Source organism: Nomascus leucogenys, chromosome 4 (assembly GCF_006542625.1).
Source record: "Nomascus leucogenys isolate Asia chromosome 4, Asia_NLE_v1, whole genome shotgun sequence".
Classification (NCBI taxonomy): Eukaryota; Metazoa; Chordata; class Mammalia; order Primates; family Hylobatidae; genus Nomascus; species Nomascus leucogenys.
The window spans coordinates 79,143,592-79,163,653 of NC_044384.1; the positions used below are offsets into that span (position 1 = coordinate 79,143,592).

The 20,062-nt window shown below is 40.1% G+C and overlaps 1 protein-coding gene across 2 annotated transcripts; it reads right to left on the minus strand.

Annotated features, from left to right (window-relative positions):
* Nucleotides 1-3,080: 3,080 nt before the first annotated feature.
* CBLIF (cobalamin binding intrinsic factor) lies at nt 3,081-19,342 on the minus strand. Of its 2 annotated transcripts, none has more exons than XM_003275203.1 (9): nt 19,202-19,342; nt 17,671-17,847; nt 16,822-16,935; nt 16,236-16,376; nt 14,934-15,115; nt 11,009-11,186; nt 9,642-9,843; nt 5,479-5,597; nt 3,081-3,353 (listed from the first exon to the last, which is right to left on the minus strand). In XM_003275203.1, the coding sequence occupies exons 1-9, from the start codon at nt 19,278-19,280 to the stop codon at nt 3,292-3,294; spliced, it is 1,254 nt and encodes a 417-aa protein (XP_003275251.1). In that variant the 5' UTR covers nt 19,281-19,342; the 3' UTR covers nt 3,081-3,291. The 2 variants fall into 2 exon arrangements, with proteins under 2 accessions (XP_003275251.1, XP_012366997.1); XM_012511543.1 differs by having other exon boundaries at nt 19,071-19,326.
* Between the last annotated feature and the right edge of the window lie 720 nt (nt 19,343-20,062).

Consider the following 20,062-nt stretch of genomic DNA (forward strand, 5'->3'; position numbering starts at 1 on the left):
AGCTGGTAATTTATTTTGCTGAACAGAAGAGTTTTAGTTTGATTAGGTCTCAATTGTCAATTTTTGTTTTTGTCGCATTTGCTTTTGAGGGCTTAGTCATAAATTCTTTGCCTAGGCCAATGTCTAGAAGGGTATTTCCTAGGGTTTCTTCTAGGATTCTTATAGTTTGAAGTCTTACATTTAAGTCTTTAATCCATTTTGAGTTAATTTTTGTATATGGTGAGAGGTAGGGATCCCATTTTATTCTTCTGCATATGGCAGCGATATTGATTGAGTAGGATATCCTTCCCCATTGTTTATTTTGTTGACTTTGTCAAAGATCAGTTGGTTGTAGGCTGTGGCTTTGTTTCAGGGGTATTCTGTTTCATTGTTACCACCTTTTTAAAAGAAATCAGGTACTGTATATTAATAAGTCGCCCAACAGAACTGTTTATTCTTAGATAATTTACTGGTGCTAAATGACTATAGCATGGGAATTATGGGCAAGAGAAACAAGAGAAGCAATGCCTGGAAAAAAATCCTTAAATTGTGTAGTCGTCCCCAAATGAACAAGGAAAGAGCAGAAATCCTTAATCTCTGAGATAATGACAAATGGAAACGAGCTGGAAAATGTATTCGAAGCATATTAAAAAATGGAAATAAGTCTTGGAAAATGGGTATTTATATATATATGCACTCATATATATGATATATATGTTTATATATCATACGTATGATATATATGCTTATATATCATACGTATGATATATATGTCCTAGCACTTTGGGAGGCTGAGGTGGGCGGGTGCATCACCTGAGGCCAGGAGTTCGAGACCAGCCTGGCTGACATGGTGAAACCCCATCTCTACTAAAAATAGAAAAATTAGCCTGGCGTGGTGATCGGCACCTGTAATCCCAGCTACTTGGGAGGCTGAGGCAGAATTGCTTGAACCTGGGAGGCAGAGGTTGCAGTGAGCCGAGATCGTGCCATTGTACTCCAGCCTGGGCAACAGAGCAAGACTCTATCTCAAAAATAAATAAATAAATAAATAAATAAAACAGTTCTTCAAAACAGAATTACAACTTTTGAAGCTGTTTCCTTGTCTCTAGCTCTGCCAATATAGATGAACACACACACAATTAAGTCCTAGATAGGTAGCTAAAACAAGGTTTTCATTATATGAAACAAATCTGTGATTTCCCTCTTTTTGTTTTCTTTGTTTCCTCCCTAGGCTTGTTTCCTCAGTTTCTATTATTAGAGCAAAGGTTGGGGACAGAACTCTCCCATACACACACACACACACACACACACACACACACACACAGAAATCTCTTTGGTTGCCCAATTTATTGTTAAACAAGCAAAAATAATCTTTGTATAAAATAATGTTTTTTCCATTTTCCAGTTGCTCAATTATTATGTGTTGAATAGCTAAAACTTAGAAAACAGAGAGGCAAATAAAAAAACCCAATCACCAATAATTCTGCACACAGAGATCATCACTGAAACACTCCAGCATGGACAATATTATAATATCGTCGTGTACTTGCCTTCATTCACTTGGAGTTGCCTTCATTCACTTCATTCACTCACTTCATTCGTGTTCATCATGAACGTCTTTTCATGTCGGTAAGAATTTATCTTCAACATGACTTTTAGTAACTTTTAAGTATCCCATCATATGGATGCACCAGTTTGTCCATTGTCTTATTGTTGGACATCTAGATTGTTCTATTTTTTCTCATATTGTAAACATTATGTTATGTGAGAGCACTTTACTCACCACCCCTGAGATTTCCTTCTATTATAGTGACAGTCTTGGCCTTTTTCTGGGATAGAGAGAGTTACCTACTAGATAAGTTTGAAATGAGGACCTGGGCCTGTGTGGCCCACACCTCCTTCTCCTAGGAGCCAGACTGTTACCAGAGAGCAGGTACTTGCTCTGAGATGCTCAGATGGGAGGCTTGTGCCTGGGCAGTTCAGTCTATCTGATTCTGGGGTTCAGTTTTAGGAAGTGTTTTGTGGCTGTACACCTAAGCTCTTGTCTATAGTAGTTACAGCTGACCTTTTGATTCTTGTATATTTATGTGTCTTCATGTATGTATATATATATATATAAATTTCAGAATTGGGATTTTTTTTTTGGCCAAAGGTGTGTCTATTTTAGGCCTGCTTTTTTTTTTTTTTTTTTTTTTTGAGATGGAGTTTTGTTCTCGTTGCCCGGGCTGGAGTGCAATGGTGTGATCTCGGCTCATAGTAACCTCTGACTCCTGGGTTTAAGTGGTTCTCCTCCCTCAGCCTCCCAAGTAACTGGAATTATAGGCACGTGCCACCACACCAGGCTAATATTTGTATTTTTAGTAGAGAAGGGTTTCACCATGTTGGTCAGGTGGTCTCGAACTCCTGACCTCAGGTGATCCACCTTCTTTGGCCTCCCAAACTTCTGGGATTACAGGCATGAGCCACCACGCCCGGTCATTTTAGGTCTTTTGATACAAATTTTTGTATTATTCTCTAGAAAGTTTGTACAAGTGTTCACTCCTACCAGTAGAGATTAGAGTTATGTTTATCTTTGAAAGCTTAATTTTTTTCAAAGATCTATATCTATTTATCATATAAAATATATAATATGTTAAGTTATATATAATCACATAACAAATATTAAGTTATATATAATCATGTAAAATATATGATATATTAAATTCTGTATAATATATTGAATATAAGTTAACTTACTACATATGTAAATGATCTAAATATATATTTTAAATATGAATTTAACAAAAAAATTGGAAATGGAAGGAGAGAGTTAAGACATAACATCAATTACCAAGTTTTGAACCATCTGGGAGTTTTATATGTTGAAATGTTTGGCCATTTCATGTATACATGTATGTATATACGTGGGCATATTTACATTAGGCAATTTGAAAAGGAGTACTTGGTATGATAAGAAAATATGAAATTTAAAAAATATATCATTTGTAGAAATAGGGAGTGTTCTATTTAATTAATCAAGAAATCAGAATGATATCCAAAAATATCAGCTACTCTCCCTTTTCCCCTCACCTTAGGTTTAAATGATGATTGGCGTCATTGTGTTGAGAAGCTGAAAATTTTATTTTCATGAGTCATAGATGTTGAGACTCCAGTGAACTTTGCATTTTTATTTTCCATAGTGGTTTTCCATGTTATTACCGGGAATATGGTAGCATCACAGGCATTCACTTTTTTGCATAGATTTAAAATGAAGTGGAAAAAATTTCACCCATCCTTTGGAGATGTTTGATAGAAGCTGAACCCACCTCTTCCTTAGTACTGTGTGAAATTGGCTGTGATGTGCTCGTGGTTGAAGGGTATGTAGTCAGCAACCCCTGGAAATAAGCAGAGAATAACATGAGGTGACTGTGGTGCATGTAACCACCTCTATTCCCCAAGGGATGCAGTGAGCTAGATGCACTGAACCCACTAAAATTTTTTAAAGGAGTAAAATCATCCTAGAGAGAAATAGACAGTTTGATGATGAAGAGAACATGAAACTGAGATTTAGGGAGTTCTTGTTTCCAGTCTCTGGTCACCACTTCATGGAGTAAGTCTTTGGGTACACTCTTTAAGATGTGCGAGTCTCTTTTTCCTCACATACAAGATTTTGTTAATAATATTTACTCTGAAGAGTTATTTTCAGAATTAGGAATAATGACCACTGGGTACCTAGTACAGTACCTGACACAGAATAATTGTGCAATAAATGGTGGTTATTGTTAAAATGGCTTATTTAGGCCAAAATTAGGGCATTGAAGGGAGAACCTCCTGTTCCTTTTTGAAGATTTTGTAAGACTTAAGAAAGAGCAGTGGGTGGAGAATTTTTGTCTTTCAGAACAGGAAAGATAGATGATGGTAATATCTGTTACCTTTCAGGTAGCTGGGCAACAGAAAGAATGACAGTTTCAGGCCCAAATAGTTTTGTTTCTCAGAGGCCTTTACCATTCTTTCTCCCAGGGAAGAAAAGTAATTGGTAGACATGAGAATATGCCTGATTTAAGTTCCTGGGGCAATTACTTTCTTTTTCTTTTTTTTTTTTTTTTTTGAGATGGAGTCTCGCTCTGTCACCCAGGCTAGAGTGTGCAGTGGTGCAATCTTGGCTCACTGCAAGCTCCACCTTCTGGGTTCACACTATTCTCCTGCCTCAGCCTCCCGAGTAGCTGGGACTACAGGCACTCGCCACCACGCCTGGCTAATTTTTTTGTATTTTTAGTAGAGACGGGGTTTCACCATGTTAGCCAGGATGGTCTCGATCTCCTGACCTCCTGATCTGCCTGTCTTGGCCTCCCAAAGTGAATTACTTTCTTTTTTAAAAAAAATTCTGGGTATTTAAAAAATTTTTAATTTTTCTGGGTACATAGTAGGTGTGTACATTTATGGGGTATATGGGATATTTTAATAGAGACATTTCTTGGGATGAAGGCGATGGGAAAACTAATAATAATGATGATTAGTATTTTTGAATACATGCCATGCAAAAAACATTGTATTAATCATTCTAAGTATATTATTTCCAATCCTTACAATAACCCAATAAATGATTAATGGAATTTCCATTTTAAAGCTGTGGAAACTGGCTCACAGATTTACTACTAATGTAATGCAGCTATTAAATAAGAGAAAGAGCTTCTAACCAAGTCCTCTGTGACTCCAAGATCTTTATTATATGCTTTGCTACAAATCCACAAATTCTGACTGGCAAGATTTTGCTAAATACATGATAGACTCTAAGAAAAACATCTCCTCCACTGTAATATTGGATAATGAAGCATCTTTACCAAGCCAAGTGGCCTTGGCTCTAGTGTGACTTTATTTGGCTTTACATGTCTCTGAATGGTGACAGTTAACATCAGGTTAACTAGGTAACATCATGCTTAGACTAAAACCGTACAGCAATGCTCTTTAAATTGGGGAATATTTTAATATGTGTGCAAAAGCTTTAACAAATGTTAAGGTTTTGCTGAAGTCTGAGTTTTATTCTTCCCACTTTCTCCTAATTTTTTCAGGGGAAACATGCACCAACATCCATATGCAGGCATTCCTGTCTTTGGAGATTTTTTTAAAAAAGAAGGTGAAGCATGAATTTTGAGTGAAACTTTTGTACAAAGCACATTTGTCCTAGAGTTTGGAAACCTGGGTTTGATTATCCACTTTTACATTCTAGATGCATGCCTTGTACAAGACCCTTTAATGTCTCTAAGACTTACTTTCCTTCTCTGTGAAAAGTATTATCGCTGCCTACAGAATTAATCTTTCTCTATGTAATGGTTATATATATATATACAAAATATATATGTAAATACATATATAAGCAATCACTGTCTATAGAATTATTGTTTATACACATATGATCTCATAATTATTAAGTGAATGAGTGAATAAATTAAATGAAAAAATAATTAAGGAATGTAGCCTTCAGACTATGGAAGATAACGCCTATGCCTTTTCTTCCCTCACCTTCATTCAAAGGTGTTACGCCACTAAGGAACTGCCAGTATGTCTTGTGATTAACATTTTCAGCGATATTGTTGATAGAAGAGACAAGAAGGCCCCAAGATGTCATTGTGGTTTCAAATCTAAAAAAAAAGTTTATATATGATTAACATCTCACTTTAGGTCAGGGAATAAGGGGTAAGATGAAGGGATAGAGACAGTCAATTAATTAATTAGTTAATTAATTTTTTAGAGACAAAGTGTCACTTTGTTACCCAGGCTAGTGGTGAGATCCTAGCTCATGGCAGCCTCGAAATCCTGGACTCAAGCAATCCACCCACCAGGATAGAGACACTTTAAATGCTTCAGATAAATGCTTCAGACATTTTAAATGATATTCTCTTTTGAGCATGATTTTATCTGATAAAATGATCAGATAAAATCAAATGAGAAATTGCTTTAACCAGTTTACTATTGATGGGCATTTAGGTTGATTCCATGTCTTTGCTATTGTGAATTGTGCTGCAATGGACATGGATGGAGGCCATTATCCTTAGCAAACTAACACAGGAACAGAAAACCAAATACTGCATGTTCTTACTTATAAGTGGGAGCAAAATGATGAGAACACATGAATACACAGAGGGGAACAACACACACGGGGGCCTATCAGAGGGTACAGGTTGGGAGGAGGGGCAGGATCAGGAGAAATAACTAATGGGTAGTAGAATTAATACCTGGGTGATGAAATAATCTGTACAACAAACCCCATGACACAGTTTACCTATGTAACAAACCTGCAAATGTACCCCAAACTTAAAATAAAAGTTGTTAAAAAAAAAAAAAAAAGATAGAAAATGGGCCAGGTGCAGTGGCTCATGCCTGTAATCCCAGCACTTTGGGAGGCTGAAGAGGGCAGATTGCTTGAGCCCAGGAGTTCGAGACCAGCCTTGGCAATATGGTGAAACCCCATCTCTAACAAAAATACAAAAATTAGCCAGTCTCATAACCTGATCTCAAAATAAATAAATAAATAAATAAATTTTAAAAAAGCAAACATGCAAATGATTAATGAATATGAAATTACTTCACTTAGAATGAAATGAAATGAAAATGAATGGATTTTGAAAACACCTATTAATAATCAAGTTAAAAAAATGTAAATTCCCCCAAATGGGTAAATAGTTATATGAGTGATGGAATGAATATCCAAGATTAAATATTTGGAAGCCGTGAAAATATTTGTCAGTAATTTTCAGTAACACAGGAAACTACTTATGCAATAATATTAAGTGAAAATATGAGATACAAATTTTACATGAAATATCTGTTTGTCCCATATATATGATGGATCACACCTATTTGTAATATGCATAGAAAAAAACCTACAAAAGTTATAAAAAATATTAACAGTTGTGATATTGTGTGTGGACTGTAGATGATTTTTCTTCTTTATGCTTTTTCCCTCAAAATTTCTGCTATATGTATTTATTACATTTATAATCAGAAAAAGAAAAATTAGGCAAAATTAAAGCTAACTTCAGAGAAGCAAAGTACGGTATATTCAGAGGGTTTTAAAATTAAATATTTTTGGGCCAGACACAGTGGCTCATGCCAGTAATCCCAGCACTTTGGGAGGCTGAGGTGGGTGGATCACCTGAGGTCAGGAGTTCGAGACCAGCCTGGCCAACATGCTGAAACCCCATTTCTACTGAAAATACAAAAATTAGCAGGGCATGGTGGCGGGTGCCTACAATCCCAGCTACTCAGGAGGCTGAGGCAGGAGAATCACTTGAACCCGGGAGGTGGGGGTTGCAGTGAGCCGAGATCGCGCCATTGCACTCCAGCCTGGGTGACAAGAGCAAAACTCTGTCTCAAAAAAATAAATAAATAAACCAGTTTTGAAGTGCAATGTTTATCCTGACCTGTCTATGGAAGTTAAGGAAGTTATGGAGTTGTGCAGTAAGCAGCAGACACAATGTGCTCAACAGAACCGGGTGGAATGGACCCCCACGTGGCATCACTCAGTTGTCAATTCCTTAGCCTTTGTCAGTATTCCCTCTTGATATCTTCCTGAAGAATTTGGATCATCTTTTCTTTGAAAAAGAAAAGATGCTTTTTTCCTTTCCATGACTTGGCATTTTTCCTCCTCTACTCCTGTAGCTTAGACTTCTCCATGTTTCTTTACTGCTTCCTCTTTTTGCAAACTATAAACATTCCCTAAAAGTTAATTTTCTCCTCTGTGATTTATTTCTGTATTTCCCCCTACCCTGAGAGGGGCATGGAAAGAACATGAGCATCAGATTCAGTCCAACCTGGGTTCTGCTCCCAACTCTATTAGTTACGTGTTATGTGATCTTAGGAATATTATTAACTTCTTGGGGCCTAAGGGTTCTATCTGTAAAATGAGAATAACTAAATGTGTCTTATGATTTTATTGGGTGCATATATCTGCTACCTACTGCATGGATTCTTGACTTAGGTCATCACCTCTAAGAGATGACTGCCCAATTTTTTCTTTGCCTGTCGTGACCTCTTTTCCTAGTACTTCCCTCTATGCTTCCAAAAGCCTGCCTTTCTTTTTCTTTCTTTCCTTCTTTCTTTCTTTCCTTCCTTCTTTCTTTCTTTTTCTTTCTTTCCCTTTCTTTCTTTCTTTCTTTCTTTCTTTCTTTCTTTCTTTCTTTCTTCTTTCTCTTTCTTTTCTTTCTCTTTCTTTTCTTCTTTCTCTCTCTCTCTTTCTTTTTTCTTTCTTTCTCTCTCAATTCCTTCCTTCCTTCCTTCTTTCCTTCCTTTTTTTTTTTTTTTTTTTTTGAGACAGAGTCTCACTCTGTCTCCCAGGCTGGAGTGCAGTGGCATGATCTCAGTTCACTGCAACCTCCACCTCCCAGGCTCAAGCAATTTTCCCATCTCAGCCTCCTGGGTAGCTGGGACCACAGGCATGCACCACCATGCCTGGCTAATTTTTGTATTTTTAGTAGGCACGGGGTTTCACCATGTTGGCCAGGCTGGTCTCGAACTTCTAACCTCAAGTGATCCACCCGCCTCAGCCTCCCAAAGTGCTGTAATTACAGGTGTGAGCCACTGTGCCTGGACTGTACCTCCAAAAGCCTTCTAAGATTCCTATTTCAAATGCCCACCATTAAACATATCTAAGGAATTTAATCCCTTTCTTTGAAAGATATTCTTCTTGACCTTTTAATCAATAGTTTTGAAGCTTCTTTCTCTTGACCTCTATGTCCCATCACTCACAGAGCCTTTGTGTGGGTCCGTGTATCCCAGAGGAAGTCATCGTCACTTCACAGCTCCATTATTGGAGTCATGTCCTACGTTTAAGCCTTGTCTCCTATTCTCATGACCTAAGCAACATTTTACAAAGTGGATTTTCTTACTCAAAGTTTGCAAAATGCAGTCCAGTCTCCTGAACCTGGTATTTCAAGACTTACACTGTCAGCCAACCTGGTGTGTCCACCTGGCCTATTCATTGGCCCCAAATTCGTTGCTCAGTCTTATCGCAAATGCTTTGTTCTGGCCATTTCTTTTCTTTTCTTTTCCTTTTTTTTTGAGACAGAGTTTCACTCTTGTTGCCCAGGCTGGAGTGCAATGGCATGATCTCGGCTCACCTCAACCTCCGTCTCCCGGGTTCAAGCGATTCTCCTGCCCCAGCCTCCTGAATAGCTGGGATTACAGGCATGTGCCACCACACACAGCTAATTTTGTGTTTTTAGTAGAGACGGGTTTCACCGTGTTGGTCAGGCCGATCTTGAACTCCTGACCTAAGGTGATCCGCATGCCTTGGCCTCCCAAAGTGCTGGGATTACAGGCGTGAGCCACCACGCCCGGCCTGTTCTGGCCATTTCTTTTTCTGAATTTACCTCTTCCCACATCTTCCTAAATAGTACCTATTCTTTGTGGTTCAAAGCTACAAAGTCTCTTTTGCCTATTCTACTCTGCCATGGACTTTCGAATCTCCTCTGAATTTTTGTTTTTAAAACTTCATCATACATTGACTTGTATGATTTAAGTTTTCCTGAGAGCCTTACCTATTTATTAGATTGTAAGCTGCTCAAGGGGCTATTAAATAAAAATCTGTTATCAAAAGGAAAAAAAATTAAGAAAACAGGATGGATTAAAAATGGGAATTCAAATCAGGCCTGAAGAGAATGATGAATGACATTTGTAATACTCACTTGAACATAGGATTTTTGCGCTGTGCTTCTTCTAGGACAACAAGTAACACTGACCCACTTTTCACACTAACATCGATGGTCTTGTTGAAGAGCAGCTCAACCCCCCTCAGCTGGTTATTTATGGTGTATATGACAGTGATGTTAGATGCGGAGGTGGGGCCAGGGCCAGGGTTGCTGGGTAGAGTTGGTTGTACCTCATGATCTGTGAAGGGCAAAGAGGCCACATTTGTCAAAGATTATGGGGTTTGTATCATAGGTGCAAAATCTCTGTTATTGGCAACTCACCCCAGAAGACATTTCAAGAAAGTAATGAGTTTCATACCATTTAACAAAGTACTTGGACAACTAGCATAGAATTCCAGCAAAAACTCCATAGCCACCTTGTTAAGGTTGGGACATCACTGGGAAGCAGCCTAAGGGGTTGAGTGAATGTGGTAGTGTTTGGTAGAATTGGGATCAGTTTGCTTGATTTTGGTCTCCACATTCTGCATTGAGATAGACAAGGAACTTATTAATCGCTTCTTGTCTTAGGAAGTTCATGCAATGCAAGAGGAATGATGCTTTATGTTAGCATTTTATTTAAAAAAAAAAAAGAGTTTGAGGAATCCATACCAAACACTAGTAATCTCTGGAGTGATAAGTTTTTATGCAAGACTTCCACTTTCTAAACGCGTATTTCTGTAATGTTTGAATTTTAAGTGTCTTTCAATTATAGCATAATTGGATAAAATATATTTTTAATTAAAAAGTGGTATGCTAGGTTTCCACTCCATCTCATTGTTATGTTGCGTGCATTGAGCTTTCATATTTAGACCTTTAAGGCTCGACTTAAATATGAATTCTGTTCTTCTCCAAAGCCTCCCAAACAAAATCAACAACTGGTCACTATTTTTCTTTTTTGCATTTGCACTGTGTGTGGCTTTAACTTCTGTTTAATACTTACTCGATTGTCCCAAATATTGTAGTTTTTGTTTACACATCTGTCTTCTGACTTTGCAAAAGGCAGATATGATAAGATATGCATAGTGTTTGATGGTACATTTGTCAAATGAATAAATGAAGCTATATATGTTATTTGATAGTTGGGACCGTGGAGCTTCTCCTACCTCTAGTATCCCACAAAATGCTTTGCACATAGTAGGAGCTGCATAAATATATGCTGAATGAAGGAGATATGGGGCTGAGTTCTGAGTGCAGGAAGGTATGTCTGTGTGCTAGCACACACTCTTAAGGACTGGGAGTCAGATGTGCTCTGCCCACATGGGAATAATGGACATTACAAGCCTATATACCACTTAACATCGATCCACATGTCATTTCTGGCATAAGTTGCTGCTTTATGACATAAGGAGAGGTGGATGTCTTACCAGGGCTACAAGTGACCTGGGGCACATCTAGGTATGTCTTGCCTTTCAGGGAAGGGAGGATTTGAGCAATGGACATGGGGTTGTGGAATTTCCCCTGCTTAATCTCATCCAGTATCATATCCATAGTCGTCTTGCAGTTCCATTCCTTTTTAGGTGGCTCAGGTGTTACAGAGAGAGCCTGGGACACGAAGACCGAAAGAGAGAGAGGAAGAGAAATTAGGCATAGCTGAGAGTTGGCTCTTACATGTCTTAAGAGATAAACTTGATCACTAATCATTGTGATCACGCAGTCACCCAGAATGCAAAGCCAATGCTATGTAAGGTTTGGAACACAGACAGTAGACACAGAACTGTGCAATGATCAGATCCAGGGAACACTATTAGGCAGTCATATTTACGAACGGCTCTTGAATGTAGAATGAGGGTGAGAGCTGGGCTCCAGAGGGAGCTTTAGCCTAGGACAATCTAGCCACATAAACGGGGTAGACCCCTTGTTTTATGTTGTCATGCGCCCCCTTTGGTGGACTTTTCCCTCACTTTGTGCTTGCGTCAGGACTCTCAGAGGCTCCACAACCCTGGCCCAGGATGGACTCATGACCTGGGCTGGGCTGATGGTGGTCACCATCCCCTTGATGACAGTGATTGGTGGACACCTGTACTAATCAGAGTCATTCCCTAACATACAGACATTGGGAGACCGAAAGATTTTTTTTTTCTCTGCTAAGGTTATTCAACTGGGACCACACAAGTAAACAGTAAGCTGCTAGTGACCATCTTTCTCAGCCACTCTGAAGAAGCCCTGCAGCAGGAAAGAATGAGGAAAATCAGGGCTGGACAATGAAAAAAGAGTGGCTCCTGATATCATGATTTGAGCCCTTTATTCTGGTTATTCCTGAAGCCACCTAATTCAGCCCTAGACTTCCCAGTGTATGTGAACAGTAAATCCTCATTTTTTTTCTTGAGCTAAAAGGATTTGGGTTTCTGCTACTTGCAAAATGAGTCTTGAGTAATACACCAAGCCATTCAGCCATTCACCTATTTTGCTGCGTTATCTCTTGCATGAATAAAATAGAAATAATAACTTCTGTCTATTGTTGGGGGAGTCATTTGCGGTTCCAAGGGGCTAATGTATAAAAGCATTTCGTGATGTGTGATGTGTGATGTGGAAGCTGTCATTATCACCTCCCTTCCTTTACAGTGCTGATTATGGCCACCAGAGCATGTTAATAGGCTGAGATTGTTAATGACTGGTTCACCTGAAGATTGGAATAGGAAATGGGAGAAGAGAGAGAGAGGAGTCAGAAATGGCTGTCTCAGCTAGGGTCAGTATGCACAACTGGGCAGTTGTGACACGGACGACCATCACTGAACCTCAGCATCCATGAAGCATGGCTCTGGACAGAGGCCACTTTACAAGGCAGTTGGTTTAAGGGCATCAGGTGGGTGCTCCTCAGCAACAATATCTGGTCCACTTGTCATATGCACCTCCCAAATTTCACTAAGCAAGATATATTCATTGGGATTACACATCACCAATGATGTGAGAGGATAACACATTAAGTGGTTAGATGTCATTAATAACTTTCCATCAAGAAGTTTATCAGCTCTCTTTTCTTTTCTTTCTTTTTTTTTTTTTTTTTTTTTTTTTTCTTGAGATGGAGTCTTGCTGTGACACCCAGGCTGGAATGCAGTGGCGCAATCTCGGCTCACTGCAACCTCCATCTCCCGGGTTCAAGTGATTCTCCTGCCTCAGCCTCCTGAGCAGCTGGGATTATAGGTGCCTGCCACCACACCTGGCTAACTTTTGTATTTTTAGTAGAGATGGGGTTTCACCATATTGGCCAGGCTGGTCTTGAACTCCTGACCCCAAGTGATCTGCCCGCCTTGGCCTCCCAAAGTGCTGGGATTACAAGTGTGAACCATCATGCCTGGCCTATCAGATCTGTTTTCAAAATAAGCGCCTATCAGAGGAAGCTTGAAAGCAATAGGATATTCATGGAAGAAAGATGAGAAGTTCTGGAACAGAGGAAATGCCTCATGAGCGTCTTTCGGTAGGGATGAGCGTGGCCTGGGCCACTGGAAGTGTACTGACTTCTTGGAAGAAGGTGAACAAAGGCTGAAAAGGAAGTTTACTAGCATCACTGCTCTGCTGAGACAGATCTTGAACAATTGTTAAGCATGACATTATGCATGCATTTTTTTGCATACCACACTTTATTTCACCTAATTGCAACCTTATTATTATGGGGAAAATAAAATTTGGGGAAATTCAATATTTGTCTGAGATGGTGGCAGGTCTGGGAGTCAAACCTAAATTGTGATAGTTCCAGAGCCCTTTGATTTTCTATATCAGAATATTTTAGATTAGGAAAATATTATATATTAGACACCTATTGATTCCAGATTTCAGGATGCCTAAGTAAGTTCCAGTTAGAGGCAGTAAAAAGGGTAGGGAGAGATTATGTATTCTGACAAGAAATCCACATGGCCTGTGGTACTTGGATCTAGACAGGGTCCTGCCTTTTGATAGGAAAAGCTTTAATTCCCAGGTACAGCTTATCAGAGTGTAATTGGCAGGTGATAAAATCCAAACAGAATTCACAAACCAAGTTAGCAAAAGTAAACACTTTTCTGTCCAGTGCTAAATTGAAGCAAGGTTATTTTTAGAGAGTCACACATAAAAAAAAAAATCCCCAAGCCATCTTTTGTATCTCTTCCAGATTGCCTTTTTCTTTCCAAAAAGCTTCTAGACCAGAGCACTGGGAATGCTCTTTTAAAATTCAGCCATGAAAAAAACAGGGTTTTGTTCTATGACAAAGTCTCCCTGACTGTGACATAGAAGTGAACTTTATTTTTATTAGTCACTTCTATACTTGGTCCATTGAAGTGGAAATTATTTTTTTTGCTCTTATGTTTAACATGAACCAATTCTTAGGCTGTTTATATTCTTTTCTAATGTTTAATGTATGAAATCTCAATACTAGTCTCTACTGTTTTCCCCAGGAGACAATTTCTTTCTAATAGTTCGCAACTATGTTAGGTTTAGGGCTGGCATCATCATTCCATGATTCTCCCTTTCCTGGGCTTTCTGAGTTGAAGAGTCCCTGGTCCTATTAATCCCCATAGGACATTTTGAGACATTGGAGCTCAAACTTCTCAGTTGGGACTAGAGGATTCAGCCAGAGATGGCTGCTAGTTTTTGATTCTAGTTGGTTATTTCTGTCCACTACCATTGGTGCATCTGTCTTCTATGGAGGCAGCTGCCCTAATCAACTAGAGTAGGGTGGGTTGTTGGATTTGGAACTATGAATACCAAGCACATCTTACAGAATCCAGGCTTGAGAATGCATGCTATTAAAGCATAGAATTGAGTATGGACTTGGCTGACAGATAGATCTGCTTTACCATTTACTATGGGTTTTTGTGAGGCTGGGTCAACTTTAGGTTATTTTCCTTAATCGTTTTGAGTATAAACTTGCTATTTTTAGATCAAGGTAAAACACTGAAAAAGAACACTTGGCTGGTAAGATTGCATCAGAAAATTGTATATTTTTACAGGGCCTGCTTTAATATTCTTATTATTTATACATCAAAATTGTAATAGTCTGTAACTATTACAAATTAACTGATCATTATTAATAATAAATTAATATATTTCTTGATTTATTTGTTTCATTTTTTTTCCCAAGGAAGAGAAACGAGTTCATATAGATTTGTTTTCACACTTTACGTAGGAGGTAGGGAGGAATTAACACTTACCTGCATTTTACCAGTAGAGAAACTGAGGCCCAGGCACCACAAAGACTATATCTCAGGTCATACTAGCTTGACTTTCACAGAGATGTTGGTAGAAGCCTGGCCTCTTGGTTCTGCAATCCAGGCTTATTGGCAGGAACCCAACCAAGAGCATCCAGCACGTGTTTACCTGCATGGCGAGGCCAGTACTGTAGATGTCTCCTATGATGCCATTATCTTTGATCTTCATGCTGATTTTCTCCACAATATCCTTTAGTACCTGACCAAACAGGGATCTGTAACCTTCCTCTGAACCTACAGGGATCTTGTTGTACATACAGGTCAGAGCCAAGGTTGCCATTGCTCCTGTGTCTGTGAATGACAGAGGGGATAGGATCACCATAGTCACCATCACAGCAATATGAACAGCTGACATTTATTGTGTGCTTATTATATTCTGGCTCCATGATTTTATTTGCTCCTCAGAACAACCTATAAAATAGTACCTGTAATCATCTCCATTTAAGAGACAAAAAATGGAGGCTCAGAAAAATTGAGTAGGCAGCAGGGCCAAATATCCATTTGAAAGTTGCATAACTTCATTAAGGGTGCTAGTGTTACTGACAACCAGAAGCAAATAAGTCCAAATTTCTGGAGGCAGAGATGCCCCAGAAATGTGTGAGGTCCCAGATGTGAAAGGGGGACCAGTCTGTTCTTAACCCCCAGGGAGGATCCTAGAGCAGTGGTTCACCTGTTTGTCTGACAGAAACTGAAACGAGAGGTTGCTGATGGGGCATGCGTAAGGGAGTGAAAACCTGAGTTAATACTATTGCTTAGAGAGTTGGCAGAGGAGAAAAGGTGACCATGAATGTGGGCTGTGACAGTGGCCCCCACAGAGAAGGATCATTATCCATAGAAGGGGACAGAAGGAGGACATGATGTTGTAGAGGGAAAAGCTTCCATTCACAAGCAGCCATATGCTTGCAGAACAAAGACGCAAGGTGGTCCCCGAGTTTCCATGAAGGGAAACATCATGAGTTAGGGTTCCGAGAGTAGCTGTTTAATGGAGAGAGGATATTTGGACGTAATGAGGAGAAGCATCGAAAAGAATGGAGTGTGGGAGCATCAGTAGTGATTAAAGAGAGGATGCAGAGGAGAACTGAAGCAAGACATTAATATTTAATTTGGAAAGAACTTGTGACTTGAATGACATGACTATTGTTCCCAGCGGAGATTCTGTAGCTGCCAGACATACCAAGTATTATCAATTGTCTTCGTTTCTACATAATGCTCCCTCCCCTTCCTTCCTTCATGTACTCCTCAATTCACCTGCCTAACAAATATCTGATAAGTATCTCCCATCCACAGGCACGTTCACGTCCTTAGCTCCTCCTCCATGGAATGCTCTCCTTTCCCACTTCCCTGCCAGCTCCACCATTCAGTGCACGAGGCCTCTGATGTTCCTAGCTCAGGGTAGTGGTGACCTACTCACCTACATTGAAGGGAGAGGAGTTGGCCAGCAGGGTCTTGGCAAAGCGGACGGCTATTGGCAAGGTCGCCTCAGAGTTCTTCTGGCACAGCGCCAAGATCGCTAGACTGGGCCCATAGAACGCTGATGCTTCAGTGTTGGGGCCTCGGAAGGGGACAGAGAACCTTCATCAGACTCACATTCACCACGATGAGGACATTTGCAAAGAAGGAAAAGCCAAGCCTTTGAAAAGGAAATTGCTAGAAAACCTGCCCCCAAAGAGAGACACAGCATAGGCAAAGAGCAATTTCAGTGTTTTTCAAAAGAATGTCATCAGGCATCTGCAAAGAATAAAAGGGATGACTGTGTCTTCAGACAGGCGATGGCTGGACAAGCTTGTGTCTTTGGGATCATGACCTTTTCTAGTTCATTTTGGATTGGAAATGAATCTTTCCGTTGTGTGATTATCAGAAGGACCAGAGTGAAGGATACATTGTGTCTCTCCCCTAACTTTCCTTTCTCTCCACCCCCACCCTTTTCCTTTCTGGGTTTAAAATTCTTAGGAAAAACCATGTGCCTGACTCTTTTCTCCCTTCCAGTCAGGTCTTACTGGAAGGTGCCCAGTTCTCCATTTGTCTTTGTAGAAGGGATACTTTATCCCCAGCGTCTCGGCAGGAGGAGGTGAGGGCCATGATGACGAGGCCAAGCTGCCCAATGGTTAGATCTGCGGAGAAGAGAACACAACAGTTAGACAGAGACATCCTCAGGGGACAGCTCTCCAGGAGCCAGTGATGAGTTCTCTGCTTTTTATCTAGAGCATTTTGACTTTTTAATAATATGAGCAGTTCTTTGATCTGTCTTTCCAAAGAAAAAAATATGGAAGAATACGTAAGGAAATATTTAATATAGTGGCCTCTGTGTAACTTGATGACTCTAGTATTTGGTATTTGAGAATCCCTGGTATATGATTAGAAAAGCAGCAAAATACTCATAGATTTATATACAGAAATTTACAGTTACAAAATAATTTAAACTTTATCTAACTTGAGCCTGCAGGCAGCTCCTGGGAGACAGGCAGAACAGAGATTTTATCATTATTATCATCGCTATTAGTAGTAGTAGGGTTATTGTTATTAGAATCATCTGCAAGGCGAGGCTGAGCAGTATCCAGTGACTTGTCTCAGATCCCAGAGTTATGACATGGCAGAGCCAGAACCAGAAGGCTGCTCTTCCGATGTCTAGTCCAGAGCCCTCCCTGCTTTACTGACCTCCTCCATGAATGCTCTGACTTCACACGTGTTTCTTTCCAGGTACCTTCCAGGTATGTAGGGAAAGGTGTTTGGGTAGTTTATTTACAGTCAGAGGCAGAATTGGGGTGGGAAGGACACTGAGTTGGGATCTGGAGGTGGTGTGTGATGTGTGAGATTCAGGGAGAGTGCCAGCGGCTCAGATGTCTCACCGTCGGTGTCGCTGGACATGAGCTGGTAAGTCAGGAGCTTTTGGGCCTTCAAGTTGTAGGCTCCGGCCAGATTCATGGCAATCAGGATGCTGGGGTTTGGGTAGGCTGATGAAGTCACTGAGTTCTCCATGAGTACTTGTATTCCATTGACCAAGGGCTCCTGTGCTGAGGGAACGGCTGAGAAGAGGAAAGCCATTTACTCACCTTCTAACCCTCATTCCTTCTCAAAAACATTATCCCTGTGTCTTTGATTTTTTTGTTTGTTTGTTTTTTGTTTTGTTTTGTTTTTGAGATAGTGTCACTCTTGTTGCCCAGGCTAGAGTGCAATGGCACGATCTCGGCTCACTGCAACCTCCCCCTCCCAGGTTCAAGTGATTCTCCTGCCTCAGCTTCCTGAGTAGCTGGGATTACAAGCACGCACCACCACGCCTGGCTAATTTTTGTATTTTTAGTAGAGATGGGGTTTCACCATGTTGGCCAGGGTAGTCTCAAATTTCTGACCTCAGGTAATCCACCCTTCTTGGCCTCCCAAAGTGCTGGGATTACAGGCGTGAGCCACCTCGCCTGGCCGTCTTTGATGCCTTTTAGGAGAACACTTGGTTAGCATTAGTATCCTAAACGACTAAAGAGAAATGGAGAAAATGCTGAGATTTTACTTTTGAGGATAATTAGTTTCTACATCTTCTCAAATAATCCATATCCTTAACAAAGTGATTTTTAAATTTAGTAACTTCAAGCAATATGGCTCATGACATTTCTCGTAGTTTCTATCACTTTCCTGGAAATCACTGATTTCCTTGCATTCATTTTTTCCCTCACTCTTTCATGAAGAATATTAAAGATTCGGGATATAATTTATCCTCAGCGAGTACCAAAATCTCTCACTACTATGTAGTGGTGTCTGGTCACAATAGCCACTAAGTGTCTGTCTTTGTACCATCAACCATTATTCCTGCAGTAGTACTCTCATCTCTATTATTTTTATTTATTGATTTTTTGAGACGGGGTGCTGCTGTGTCATCTAGGCTGGAGTGCAGTGGTGTGATCATAGCTCACTGCAGCCTCGACCTCCTGGGCTCAAGCAATTCTCCTACTTCAGCTTTCTGAGTAGCTGGGACCACAGGTGCATGCCACTGCGCCCAGCTAATTTTTTATTTTTATCTATTTTTTTTTTTTTTTTTTTGTAGAGATGGAGTCTCACCATGTTGCCCAGGCTGGTCTTGAACTCTTGGGCTCAAGCAATCCTCCTGCCTCAGTCTCCCAAAGTGTTGGGATTACAGGTGTGAGCCACTGCACCTGGCCCCATCTCTCTTAATAAAAAACGTATAGACTTGCCTCTCAAATAACTTATGCTATTAAGTCAGGAAAGATGAACAGCACACAGTCACACTCAGACTTACCCGTTTTGGAATTCCTATAGTGATTGCTATTTTCAACCACTTTCTCATCAGCAGAGCTCAGTGTCAGAGGTCACAGCCCCTTCCCCAGGGCAACTGCTTCCCTGACCTCCTTGGAAAAACATCATACTCACAGCATGAACTCCGGGTCTGGGTACTAGTCCCAGCCGTAGCCCAGAGAAGGCTCAGGAGGTAGAGAGCAAACCAGGCCATTTCACTCTCCTGTCTACGTCTCTCATCCACAGATACCGCGATTAGCAAGTGGAATATTTCTTTACCTTCTCTTATATGTGCTTCCCTTTGTTGAATAATCTGTCCCCAACCCAGCCTCTCCTAACTGCCCCTGTGCTGACCTCTCCTTTTCTGATACAAGTAAGTAAATTTTCATTTGCTTATCTAAGTTTGCCTACTATAGACCCTCCAAGGTGTCTGAAGGTGACTTCTAGGTTACACGGTCATATGAGAAACCTGGGGCTGGGTATGCAGTGAAGGCAATGCTGAGAAAATGTCCTTTACCAAAGGCCTGGGTCAGACATCAGGAAGTTTGGATAATGTGCTAGTATCAACAAGACTTCTTCTAGCCCTTCTTGTATCCAATCAGTTACCAGGCTGCTTTTTAGTAACTACTTCACTGGGATTTAGGCCATTCATAGGCATCAGCTCATTTTATGATCCTAGGCATCTGCTTTACAGCATGCCCTTTTAGGCTCTCAGGCAGGGATCTGCCAGGTGACATCTGGCTTTATGAAATTAATGATGTCTACCTGGACCTGGATTCTAGCCTAGACTCTTTGAAGTTGTTTGACTTTAGGCAAGAAATGGACCTCGGTTTCCCAGAAATGGTTTTGTTTCATTTCTCTTTCCTTATCTGGAGATAAAAGCCATCTCAAACACCCAAAGCTTTCAGATATTATCTTTTAAAGTAAGTAATTAGAAAATGTGAGATCCATTAAGTATACGTATTTCAGATGTGTAGCTATATTATAATGCAAATT